This window comes from Lissotriton helveticus, chromosome 2_1 (genome assembly GCF_964261635.1).
Source record: "Lissotriton helveticus chromosome 2_1, aLisHel1.1, whole genome shotgun sequence".
Lineage (NCBI taxonomy): Eukaryota > Metazoa > Chordata > Amphibia > Caudata > Salamandridae > Lissotriton > Lissotriton helveticus.
In genome coordinates this window covers 1,337,987,205-1,338,001,214 of record NC_136059.1, presented here as the reverse complement: position 1 = coordinate 1,338,001,214, position 14,010 = coordinate 1,337,987,205, and the positions used below count along the sequence as shown (strand labels likewise).

At 43.1% G+C, this 14,010-nt stretch overlaps 1 protein-coding gene across 3 annotated transcripts in view; it reads left to right on the top strand.

Annotated features, from left to right (window-relative positions):
• Positions 1 to 14,010, top strand: part of LOC144818641 (UDP-glucuronosyltransferase 2A2-like) — a 370,404-nt gene that overhangs the window by 231,286 nt on the left and 125,108 nt on the right. For all 3 annotated transcript variants that reach the window (XM_078676264.1, XM_078676265.1, XM_078676266.1), the window contains exon 4: positions 10,132 to 10,219. In XM_078676264.1, coding sequence (XP_078532390.1) covers positions 10,132 to 10,219 — 88 coding nt within the window. The remainder of the gene's footprint in view (positions 1 to 10,131; positions 10,220 to 14,010) is intronic.

Sequence of the window (14,010 nt, the reverse complement as noted above, 5' to 3'; positions counted from 1 at the left end):
AAACAGGCAAGTGGTGCTACGCCATATTAAATGGCGCAGGGTGTACTACTTTCTTTCAATATTGATAACTTGGGACATTTCGGTCTCTGGTGACCCAGATGGATAAGAAGTTTTGACATTTACATCTCGGCCCTAGGTATCAAAGATGATTAAAAGAAGCAATGCCTTCTGCTGCACTCTGCCGGTCCTGTTCCCAAAAAATATGCACAATAAAAAAATCCCTAACAAAGCAGTTTTCATTTCAAGTTGAAAAATAGACGGGGATAATGTAGTGTAATTAAGCTCGTTTTTAACCTTAAACGACCACGTGAAGCACTGGCCCAAGCTCTAACTACTGGTATCTGGTTCTCAACTTACCCACTGGTTAGAAGCTTTACATATTCCGATAAAGAACAGAGGGGCATATTACCAAGGGCAAGTATCGCCGCTTTTTCGGCGACTTGTGCCGAGAAAGCGGCGATACTGCTAGAGCCCTATTAACAAGGGCATTTTAAAGCCTGGCGCAAGCCCACTTTGCATGTCGGCGATAAACATCGCTAATGACATGCAAAGTGGGCGTTCCCACGTCCGACCACATGTAAAATGTGGTTGGAGGTGGGAACACCCTATTACCTAGGCAGGCGTTGGGAGAGGGAGACCTGCGATAAACTCGTTTATCGCAGGTCTCCCAACGCCTGCACTGACCAGGTGTTAGGGCATTGATAACATGGGGGAGTGGATCATAAAGCTGATTCCACCCCCCCATATTATCAAGGAACACATTAGCGCGTGAAAACAACGTTTGTTTTCATGCGCTAATGTGCCATATCGCCGACTATCGCCGGATTTCAATTCGCCTACGTGATGCGCATTGATAATTGCGCGCTAAAAAGGCGATGAAATCCGGCGATAGCCGGTGATATGGGGATGTGCGTTTACTAACGCACTTCTTGGCAATATGCCCCAGAATTTTATATAATTATAAAATCTATTGCTTTTTATCACACAACCCCAAATAATCACACCTTTGTGCAAACATAAACACTATTAAACTACATCAAACTGTTAATTAATTCAAACGATTTACATTTATCACATCTGTTACGGTTTTCATCCAGAATGTAGCTGAGAGAATCCCTAATTGCTCCAGCCTCCTAAGTGCACAGGTAAGAGAGGTCCTCTATCCAGGAAATGGAGTAAGGATATAGCAAAAATGTCTGCATACAGATGGAAATTCGGCCATTTTTTTTACAGTATATGTACAGTCACTAAACAGATCTGGGATACTAAAACCCAGTGATGGAGAGGATACGACACACTGCTAGCATATTGTAAGGGGCGTCACCCTTTTTCTTTGGGAAGGCATAGGATAACCTGTTTATGGAACGAGCTAGTGAAGAATTCCCTCTTCCTTCCCTAGTCTGTCAATAAACATCTGTAGTGGCAGCCCCAATCTAGCAGGCAGTGTACCACCATTTGGGCTTTGACAAAACCATTAAGTTTGAGCCCACTACAGTTACCTCAAATGTTTACATTGTTTACACCCAAAAAACAACAATCCATTAGTAGAACGGGAGACATGGAATTTTTAAGGTTTTGTATAAATCAAGCGCTAAGAAGAAAAAAATGCCAATCACGGTTATCTGGTCGCAGTAGATCTGGTCCAAGTCACTAGTTCAGGTCAACCTCGATCAAACATGGGCCAGACAGAGGGCTGAGTTGAGTCTGCTGGCAAAGTACCATGTGGCCTGCGCATCAAGATGCATAGTCCTTGCATCGAGTTACTTAGCCCCAGTGATATACTGGCTTTCACATGGGGGGGAACAAAGAAGGAATTGTTTGAAGAAATATATATACATCATTAGACAATACAGGCTAGGAAACAAAAATGTTCAACCAATGTTATTTAATCACATTGGGAATGCATTTCCATGAACAGTTTTAAGAAATACCTTACAAAGTATCACATAAAAAAGTGTGGTGTCCAGGGGGTGGAGATGGAGGGGTGAAAGAAGATTGTTAGGTAGTAAGTGATGGGAGAGAACGTTTTGTGATGGTGACAAATATATCACATACAGTTTTGGTATATATTAGTCATATACCGAATGGTCATAGTCCACAAAATATGTACAAATTTGCCATATAACATGAAATCACAGTTTATTTATCACTGTCGATTATGCTGTAAAGTCGACCCTTCGACCCCTATTGTCGTAGGTATCTGGAACCTACTACCGGGGTCTTACTCAGGACTGGTGTGAAGTGAAAGGGGGTGGGAACACCTAAAAAGGAAGCGAGAGACAGTGTGTGAGTACCTGACATATACTTAAAGAAGGGAAAAAGAATTCCCACATTTTGGGCAAGAGATTGGCAGTACCTGGATATCTGGGATAGCTACTTGGGCAGGTGGGTCTTCTAGTCTTAATGCATTGTGACTGTATAAATATATAGGAGTGTATATTTTTGATATTGTGGATAAAAAGATAAAATGTAAAACAAAATAAAAATATATTTTTGGATACTATTTAAGCACTATGTTGATTGATTTAATGTAAGATCTCCTGATACAGCTTTCAACATTTATACTTGCCATTAGCTTGTGCTTTTCCCCTTGGACTAGGGGGATGCCGCAATCTATTTTTTCCACCCAAAGGTGGTGAGCCAATGGCCAGTGGTGAAGAGGATTGTAGATAAGGGGCAGCCCTGACATGTGCCGTGGCTTACTGGGAAAGGGGCCAAGATTAGATGGCCAATTTGTTAATGGGAGGCAGGGGAGGTATATAAAAGTTTTGTCTAAGCAAGGAGTCATCAACTGAGGCCAATTGTTCTTAATTCCCCAAAGAGGTAGTCCAAGGACAACAAATCAAATGCTTTGTCTAGATCCAGTATCAGGCATGCTGCCAGGAAGTCTCCTAGCCATGCCTAGTCTATTATGTGGAATAGCCTTCTGCTGCTTTATGACGTTTTGTGCCCCAAGATAAACCAATTTTTTGATCGGGGTGTACAATGATGGTTACAATCCAGAAGTAGTGGGTAGTGAGTATTTTCAGGACTATTTTGTAATCTGTGCCCAGAATGGCAATCAGGAGGTAGGAGGACATGTGGTTGGATCTCTGTCCGGTTTCAGGAGGGAAATTAGGAGGAATTCCTGTAGGCATGTCAGGAGCGCTCCAGTGATAAATGGCTCATTGAACGTGTAGGACAGTTTCAAGGCATGATGAGCAGAGAAGCGATTGTAATATTCTAAAGGGTATTTGGACAAAATATCAAGTAAGTAATATCGACTGAAACAATTATCGAGTAAATATTCTGACCGAAATATCGACAGCAAGAATATCGTGGACAAGAATATCGATTTTAAGGTAAGCAATATTGATTTTTAAAATATAGAAGTCATTAATATCGTTTGCAAAAATATAGTTTAAAATATTGATTTTTTTATTAGTGTTATGTATTCTAGTATCTATTTTAAAGTATTTGTGTGCATGTATTGTTTATGTTTTTTAATATATGATAAGTTTGTATTAGTTATTAATTTTATTTTAATTTAGTTCAGCGTTTTTTAGTTCTGTAGTGGGTTGTGGGTTTATAGTGGAATGGGGTGGGAATTAACTTAATTATGTTAAATTAATGATTAGTTGTGAATTACTATTAATTAATTAATTGATAATTAATTGTTGTAGTCATGCAATTTATTTTAGGGGCGGGTTGTGGGGCTCATGGGGTAAAGAATGGGAAGTATTTTTTTACTTAAATAATACTTTGTTGATAATAAGTCATTATAATTGATAGATCATTTTGTCAAATGTTTAATTAAATTTTTTGGGGTGTGGGTTTTGTGATTTTATGGATAAATGGGGGAAAGTAAGGTATTTTGTAGTAATTAATAATTAGTTGTTATTTGATATTAATTAATTGATAAATATTGAAATCGTGTAATTCATTTCAACTGTGGGTTGTGGGGTTTATAAGGGTAAAGGGTGAATTAATTAATAATTTGTTGATAATTAATTTATAATAATTATGTTGATTAACAAAAAACATGAGGTGTGTGTTTTGGGTATATAAGGGTTAAAGGTGGGAAAGTAATGTATTTACAATAAATTGATAAATTGTTATATGTTAATTGTTTAATTACTTTTTTGTGTGTGGGTTTTGGGTTTATAGGGGTAATGGGTGGGGAGTAAATTAATTTTACTTACTTTATAATTAGTTGTTAAATACTATTAGTTATTTATTTGAAAATTAACTTTAATTGTGGAATTATTTTTTAAAGTTTAATTTTAGGTGCAGGTTGTGGGAATTATAGAGGTAAAGGGTGGGAGACATCGATGAATTTTTATGTATTTTAATTTGTTTTAATTAAAAATATTTATTTAATTTATAAGGTGAACAACACTTACAACGCAACTTTTACATCGCAGAGCCTTTACAACGCAACCATTACAACGCAAACTATTACAACGCATTGCTCTGGGGGGCGCTCTAGGATAGGGAATAGGTTAATTTACTATCCAATAACCTTCCCTAGTGTCCACGGGGACTGGAGTTGGAATAGTAAATTAAAGTATTCACTATCCAGCACCCCAAAGCACTATGCATTGTAATGGACTGCGTTGTAATACTTACGTTGTAAAGGCATGCGATGTAAATGCATGCGTTGTAATGTCATACATCCAATTTATAAATAATTATGTTAATTGTGCAAATAGTTTTTTGGGGGGTTCTAGATGTCGGTTGTGAGTTCTGTGGTTTTATAGGGTAGGAAGTAACTAAATTAAATATAAGTAAGGTTTTTGTTAATAAATATTTTCTAAATAAAAATATTTATTTGTATAAAATGTTTTCTTTTATTTAATATAATATTTGTGGGTATTTGTGATATGTATTTAATAATATAATATGTTTTATGTTTTATATTTTTTAATATGAAATATATTAAATATATTTTTTATTTACTTTGTTTTTTAAAATATTCTTAGTTTGTTTATTTCCAATCCAACACTTTCCCTACTGTTTTACTGACTGGCGTGGGAATAGTAAATTTCATCCCTCCACTATCCAACACCTTCCCTTCTGTTGCACTCTCTGGAGTGGGAATAGTAATGTTTACCCCTCAGCTATCCAACACTTTCCCTACTGTTGCACTCATTGGAGTAGGAATAGTAATTCCCTCCCCCTCCCCCCCCCGCAATCCAACACTTTGCCTACTGTTGCACTGACTGGAGTGAGAATAGTAAATGTTATCCCTCCGCTATCCAACACTTTCCCTACTGTTGATCTTACTGGAGTGGGAATAATAATTTCTTACCCCTCCGGAATCCAACACTTTCCCTACTGTTGTATTGACTGGAGTGGGAATAGTAAACTTTATTCCTCTGCTATCCAACACTTTCCCTGCTGTTGCACTCACTGGAGTGGGAATATTAATTTTCACCCCTCCGCTATCCAACACTTTCCCCACTGTTGCACTATTCAGAAAAATTCTGACTAATGTGAGAAGGTTTAGTGTCGCGATAGAGTGGGCCTACTAGAATTTCTCGAGGCAGCTGCCAGGTAGGGACTGGAGGATGGGGTGCACCCCAGTCCATGTCGATGATGTGGGCGACATGGTCGGAAATGACTCGGCCTAGGTAGTCTGAATTAGTTAGTCATGGTAGTGTAGTTGTGGAACATAGAAAACGAAAACGGCAGACATATAAAGCATGTGGGACTGAATAATGTTAGTATTGTCAGGGTGTGGGTTGTATGTTCTCCAGACATTTTGTAATTACCATTGCTGGATCCAACGGGAGAATTGCTGTAAGTGTGGACAAGCAGGGGTTTGAGGAAGTGGTGGGTGGGATTTATAGAGGTAACAATCTAGGACACTGTTAAGGTTTCCCCTTAACACCCAGGGGCTACCCACCCATTGGGCTAGGACCCTGGACAAGGAAGTCCAAAAAATAGTTTGTTACAAGTGGGTAAATACAGCCATGGAGTATTGGATCACCATCCGAATAGCCCTTGGAGAAGACGTATCTCCTTTCCTTGTCAATGAGTGTCATGCGAGTATGGAAAGATGTGCTATGGCAAATCCAAAGTAAAGCGCCTCATGCAGAGGTGGAAGATGTTATGCCATAAATCGTACACCTTCGGCTTTTACTGAGCCACTGGATCTCACTGCTAGTGGAATGAATCTCCTGAAGGAACTGATTTGTGCTTTTTGTCATTTGATGTAAGAATACACGGAATAACGATGGCGCACCGAGTGCATGCCCCATATGATAAGTGTTAAGAACCTGGCGGGACACCATAAGGCAGTGTCATGTGGACAAACCATGGACTGGTGTGATAAGGAGTGGTATCCCATTCCCTTTACCCTCTCCAGCACATGGGAAGGGGGGTGTTGTATTTATCGTGCTGCGGGGAGATCAACCATAATAAACAGGGACAGAAACTCAAATATTAACAAGAGCCTACAGCCACTGGATGTGCACCCAAACCGTCTATTGTAGATCAGCCCACAAAAAGAGGGGTGGTAGAAAATGGCAACCATGATATGGGGAAGGGGGGCATCGGGTGGTCGGCAAAGAGTCCACACTATTAATAGTCCGGTTGAACAGTTCATTTTTGATGGGTTTTAGAGTGGTACGATGATGATCTGATGTTTTGTGAAAGCCACAGTGGACTCATATTGAAAAAATTGGGGATTCAGTATTATGCTATAGTTCGTGGAAAGCTTGGTGACCAGGGTGGCTCTCCACAAGGCCTAGCTCTCACTGTAGTGGGCAGCGCATCTGGGGTGAGAGATCAATAGATCAGGTCATCAACTGTTTGTAGATTGATCAAAGGGCCGAGAAATAGAACTGTATGGCCTGAAGTGCTTGAGGTGTTTCCATCCTCGCTGATGGCAGAGCTTGAATCCATATCTGGTGGAGGCGACGCCTGGCGTATCACAAGCGCCACTGCAATGGCTGACTGTTGTTTGCACCTCAGCTTCTTTTGCCAGGGTACATCATTGCCTCCCTGGGTCTGTTTAGATGGTGACTGCCTCAGTATCATCGCCATTTGGTGTGGTGCACAATGTCTTTGTCCATGGATGAGCATGCACCTCCTTCAAGATGGTTCTGGATCTAGTCCCAGGCTGATGTGGGCTCTGTAAAGAAGTAGGCATGCTGGTCATGGATGTGTTTTAGTTTTGCTGAAATTAGTAAAGAGTAGTGAACATGAAGGTCTCAGAGTCGGTGCTTCATGCTTAGGAAGGAGGAACGTTGGTGTTGTATCAGGATGGTGTAATCAGAAAATATTGAGTTCGTACTGTTTTCTTATTTGAGTGGAGCTTTCTGCCTAGCTGTCTGCAGGATGGCATCTCTATTCATGCAGTGAAGGCGTCGGGCAACAACGGGGTGAGCAGGATCTCTCGGCCGGCAGCGTGTGTGCCCCTTTGAGGGAGAAGTGTGGAGACAGTGATTGAGCCGTGGTGAAGGATTTCACCCAATCTTTCAGAAACACAATCATCATGCAAGAGCTCTCAGCCCCTTCTGGAAGTTCAACAGCCCATACATTATTGCTTCGAACTCACCCCTCTGCATACTCGGCTGTGTCCTTTCAATGAGGTCATGCATACATTTTTCTTGATCTGCCAATTGGAGTTCAATGTCGTTCCATATCAGTCACCTTGGAGGCTAGTTTTCACTGATCATTGTGTACCAGACCAAATTCTGTGTGGAGCTCCTCTATTTTTATTTCCACGGAGAGGTCTCAATTGCAAGGAAGGTAGGATTCAATTTATCAGAGGGGTTCTGGAATTGGGTTAACTGCAAGTGTACCAATTTGGTACGGTCTGGGAACTGAGGGTGGGGAGGGGGGGCGGGAGTGCACCTTTGTTGGTTTTTGACGTCCCATTGCCGATGGTGGTGGTAGAGACACTGTGGGAGCAGCAGGGGGGAATCGCCAGCTCAGAACAGTCGTGCCCATCTCTGCGCTCTTGCACTGGTGTCCCTCCTGGCTGTTCAGGGGTGGGGTGAGGGAGGTCAGTATGGGCCCTGCTGAAGGGGAGCTGGTGAGGTCAGCTGGTTGGAAAGTGTGGCCCTTAGCTGGTAGTATCGAGTATCCCCAAATATCTGCAGGGCCAAAAGGCTATGCTTAAGGTTGGCAATGGTATTTGACCAAGGTGCTCTTGTGCAGGTCCCAGGTACATTTAAAGGAGGGGGTTATTTGTGGGCCTGCGGTGCGTGGCAATGATGATAGTCTGCTTTCCAGATAAGACCCCACCTTGGTCTTTAATGCAGGAGGCAATCTTCTGCCTGCCCTCCTGTTCGATGTGTGGGAAGGCCCACCTCTGCCAAGGGCCCCCCCTCAAGTGGGCCCAGGAGAAACCTCTCTTCTCCGCCTTGCCCTACTTGTATTGTTCCCTAGATTCTCTCGCGCTGTGGGTCCCCCTTATGGATTGGCCCGCGTGGTTCACATGTGTAGCCCCCAGTGCTCATCTCATGTTTGTTTGTGATGGCTTCCTCGGCAAGATGCCTCCACAGTCATAGAAGCTGTTACTCCTTTAGACTCCACTGTGGCCCGTACCTCTCATGCAAGTGGACGGCCCGATGCCCTATCTATGGTACAGGTGTAGACACTGGCAGCGATCATGAGGGGCATGTGTCTCTTGTAAGTGCCACACTGCTCTCGGCGTGCTGCTGAGACCCTTAGAGGCCCTGGCTGCCTGGGGAAGGCCTTCTAGCACTTCCCCAACAGTGTGGGTGTAGCCGCTACAACACTCTGCTGGCGTGCTCACCGACCAGGCCAAGAGGAGTGTAGGGGTCAGGTTCAGTCTTTGTTAGTTTTTTCTCGGTCCGTGTTCAGTTTCCCCAGCCTGTCTCGAGCAGTGCTCAGAACCCGGGTGTAAAGCAGACCCCACGTCATGCGGTGCTGCTCCAGGCTCGGCGACATTTTAGGTCTCTCCCGTTGCAGCTCGGCAGTCATGACTGGCAGCTGCCACCATCCCACTTTGTTTGGCGCAGAAAATTGCATTGGTTGTGGTTGATGAAGCTCGGGTTGGTAGGACTTTGGTGGATTTCTCTGCCTGCCGGCCCGGAGCCTAGCTAATTGTCGTACACCATCTGTGGCGGCTCAACTCTGCCCCGGTAATAAGGGAATCCAATGATATCCTATGGGAAAGGTAGGCCTCACATTAGTGAAAAACAAATGTGTGATTTTTTCACTACCATGACATGTAAACTATATGTCCAACTTTTAATTACAATGCACCCAGCTTTATGGTCTGCATAGGACTTACATGTATTAAAAAGGAAGGTTTACGCCTGGCAAAAAATTTATTTTGTCAGTTTGAAATGGCAGTTTAAAACTGCACACACAGTTTGCAATGGCAGGCCTGAGTCAAGTTTAAAGGGCTAATTGAGTGGGTGGCGCAAGGAGTGCTGCAGGTCCACTAGTAGCATTTAATTTACAGGCTTTGAGTATATGTATTACCAGGGTGAGGGCAAAAGGTTTGGGGAAAGACCACCCTAAGGCTGAAAGGTCTAACGATGATCTTAATTTGAAAGATAATGTTGGCTTTGAGCCTTATTTATTATGGGAAGTGTGAAGGTGGGAGAGATCGCTTTTATTTAGTTCCAGGAAGGGCACTATTCACTACTTGCTTAGTTTACCACAGTTTTTTTTTGGTGCACCTCACATGGGAGCCTGTCCCTGCAAAGGTAATTCAGCACAAACCTGGTACATTTTGTCTTTTTTTGTAGATTTTATGAATATTTTACTACGCAGTTTTTAATACCAATATTGAGGAAACCTGATTTTACACAATGCAGGGTGGCTTTAAGCTATTTAGAGCTGTTACGGAGTGAAGATGTTTGTTTCGCAGTTGGGTCCTTTTTTAAATGTGCTGTTTTTCCAATGAACGGTAGAGGCGATTAAACTGTTAGAAAATGTCTCAAAAGTATTGCCTGCTTGTATGTTTGCCTTTGTTGAAATGTATTACAATTTTACTATCATGCATGTTTCGTCTACTAGTATTTCTGCCAGCTGTTTGTTTTAGCCCTTGATTTTTTATGAATTATTGCAACTATATGAGAGTTTTAATCTTTAATCTCTGACTTTTAATCATGCCTCTCGTTTGCGAATGAAGAATTGACTGGTTGACTCAATTTTCTTTCGAAGGTGCTTTGGAGGTACAGCGGGAAGAAACCACACACACTTGGGACAAACACAAAGCTTTATGACTGGATGCCCCAGAATGACCTTCTGGGTGAGCAATTATCTCAAATGATCATTGTGGTTGTCATTTGTTTTGTCTGATTCTATTAAACATGTGAGTATGTGTGTTATGGATTATACAAGCAGAGCTGCCTTTAATTAGAGGACCAGTCCTATGGACTTGACTCATGCCTGTGGAAGAGGTTGGTTGTAAATTGATGAGTCAATGGAAGACAGGTCTCGGAATGGAGCACATGCTCCAAACCCCACACATTTAACCACAGCACTGGATCTGAAGGCTAGTAACTTGTTTTTAATGCACAAGTAAGTTGCTGGTTTTCTATGAATGTCTGGGTCCGGCACTGATAGTCTCGCAATGAAGCATTACAATTTGAAAATAATCATCTCTAAGCGAACTCGATCCTGTTAAAATCAATTCCCACCAGTGACCGGAATGCAGTCTTTTATATGATGTGTTTATTAGATATTGTTAGATCCATCAGTTTCTGGCTGGCTAAGACGCATCACAGCCAGTCAGAACCCACCCTTCCAAATAGAATGAGTACGATACTCTTTTCCGATCACCTGTGCTCAGCCTCTGGTAGCTTGGCACCAAGCAGTCAGCCTTATCCTCAGGGCTCAAGTGTAAAGTGTTGGCACAGTACCCCCCTCGCAACACACTACATTCGCCACAAAAAGACTCTAAACCATATGTATAAAACACCTGTCTCTATATTACACAGAGACACTAAAAATCAAAATGAGACACACATTGTATATAAACTGTACAGATATACGCAATTGTCAAGCACCGCTATTGAAATCAAAATGAAAGACATATTGTATATACACCTTACAGTTATATGTAATGTAATTGTCAGACTTCCCCATTGCAGAAAGGTCCAACAGTCACTAGCTTCTGACTACGCCTTGTTATCCAGTCCCTCAGTCTCTCAACCCCACCAGCCAATGATATACGTTGCCCACGCTGGCGCCTTGCTGACTAGACAGTCAGAACCACCTAGCATGGAAAGAAACAGTTACTTAGTTTTGTTCATCTGGATTAAACCTCCAGGCACCTGACGGCACCTGCACGAGTGCAGGATCACTATCCCTCCGGTAGACAAAAGGTTGTGACCCAGGAAACTGTGCTCACGGTCTGGAGAAATGGTTTCCCCTCAAGTGAAGGTGTGACCTGCCGTAGAACCTCAGCAGTATTCTGCAGATGCCCACAAGGCACACAAGACCCAGCGAGTCTTGTCTCAATGTTTTCCAGAGCAAGGCACACTATTGCTTGGTCAAGGGAGAGGGAGCCAACGACCTTGGACAAAGGCTGCTATGTCAGGCACTGTCATCCTCGAAATCTGGAGGCTGAAGACAGTCTCAGCTCCCAGCTCAGGTTCCCCCTCAGACATCACACACTCTGGAGCACAAGCCAGCACATGTCCCCTTTGTTGCAAGCACGGGTCCCTCGGACTCTGAAAGCTTCGCTCCTCACTCCTCAAACTCCTCACATCCCGGCTCCTCAGATGGTGGCTAATCTTTCCACACACACTTCTCTTGCACAGCCAGATGATGGTGTATGTCAGGATGGTCCTTGTCCCAACCACGATCATTTCCACCTGTCTCCGCCACACCTAGTGCGGTCCTTATGATCTCGTTGAGCCAGTGAGATCCTTTGTGTCCCTGGAATCTTGTGGACAGGAGGCCGGCTGAACGGCCCTTGGAGAGTACTTCGAGACCCAGCAAACAACAGTTGGCAATAGCTACAGGCCAGCAATGTCCAGTCAAAATCCACCAAGTGATAATCCCCTTCTTGGAGGACGACAAACTCCAAGCCATCACTAGCCTGTGGATACTCCAGTTGCAGTCATTCCTGCCCTAATCATTCCTTGTGTCAATGTACCAGTATAGAAGCCGCGTAATATGGATCCAAATCCAAAGTGTCCCTACTTTCAGAGGCCAAAGTCCCAGTAGTTATACCCAGCATGGCCTTTGAAGATACAATCAGCTCAAAAGGACACTTTTGAAATGCACAAGCCCTCTCTAAATTTTGTCCTGTTTGCCATCCTTCGGCGGGAGGTTTGATCGCAATCTTTAGTGGACCAAGACCCTGCCTCATGGAATGCAGGTGCCAATTCCATCCCCGCGTAACCGTCCCAGAAAGGCCCTTCAAAGTCAGAGGTCCACAGTTTCCAGTGAATCCCTAGTTTACGGCCCTCTATTAGGAATTCACAAATGTGGCTATTTCCCTAGCCCCCAGTTGTGAATTAGGAGACAGGCCGCCAGTCACACAGCGCCACAAACATCGAGATGCTCACTTTCCCAAAGTGACATTTCTTTCAGTGTAATATTGATCCACTTCCACTACCAGAGAGGATTCACCATTACAAACGCATCAATACCAAACACCATACTGTTACTATTCTGACCGTATAATGCTAGGGAACCTTACCCTACATCTCCTCATGCTAATCCAATGCGAGAAGCAGGACCCATTGTGTCATTCATGACTCTTTCAGGTAACACATACACACACCTGCCCAACCACACCCAGAAACCGCACTCTATCACTAGGGAGAACTCTGATATAGCAGGAGACATGCAGCACCAAACACTTAGCTTTCTGCATGCTACTTGAGAAACACTTAACCGAGCATACAGGCCCCACCAGAGCAAACCTCTGGCCCAATCGATGAGCTACCTCCGTGGATGGCACCACCAGCACGGCAGGCCCACAGAGGCACATTCAAGCTGTATGCCCCTGGCATAGGTCTTACCCCATGAGAAGGGACTTACAGCTAACTTGAATCAACCAATCATATATACACCAATCCACAGTATGTATATGAGGGGTCAGCGCTTTAACACTGCACGACAGTGCCAAACATGTTCGCGTCATAATGCTCGCATCCAGAGCAGCAGAAAACTGAGAAGGAGAAAAGCAAAAAGTCGAGGGAAAGCACTCTAGAAATAACCATTTCGAACAAATATAAACTAAGGATTCAACCAATCTTCATTAAGAAAGCAGTCTAAAGTTTATAACAACAAGTTACAATTTAGCACCCTATTTTTCTGGCACCATCTAGACACTTGACTGCCTGTGTTTAGAAACCTCAGAATCAGTCGCCATTGTGGCAGTAACTGTGCTGAGATGGTAAAACACCTTATCAGTCATTCTGATAGTTCTCTTGCCATATTAACCTCTTCATCCTATGAATTATGAACTCTTTAACCCTTATGTACATATACCTGTCAGTTCATGTAGGCCAGCTTTCCTGGATTACCTACCACCACGCGACAGCAAGCACTTGAGTACTTCACCAGATATTACCTTAAGTGCAAATATAAAAACATCACTGCTGGGTTTCTGGCAAAGTTTAAGAAATTCCTGTTAGAAAAATAAATAAATGTAAGGATGCCTCTGCTCCCCGATAAGGATGCCCCTGCTCCCCGAATCTATTCTCGCTGTATATTGTATGTATGTATGTATGTATGTATGTATTTTAATGCTTGTTAAGCGCAGCTGTCACCCAGCGGGTATCCTGGCGCTGAGATCAATTCCACCATCAATTCTACAAATTATTCTGCTCTAGGGAAAAGAAAGGTTTTAAGGTCCTTTTTAAATAAAAACAAATTTTGACTGCTCCTCAGTTTTAGAGGTAGAGTGTTCCACATTGTGGCGGCCGTGAAACTAAAGGCGCGGCCGCCCATTCTCACTCTGTTTATTCTAGGGACTTTCACTAGGAACGCTGAGGCGGATCTCAGAGGTCTGGCAGCCTGATACCACGAAAAAAGATTTTGCAATGGTATTGGTCCTTGACCATGCAGTGCCCCAAAAAC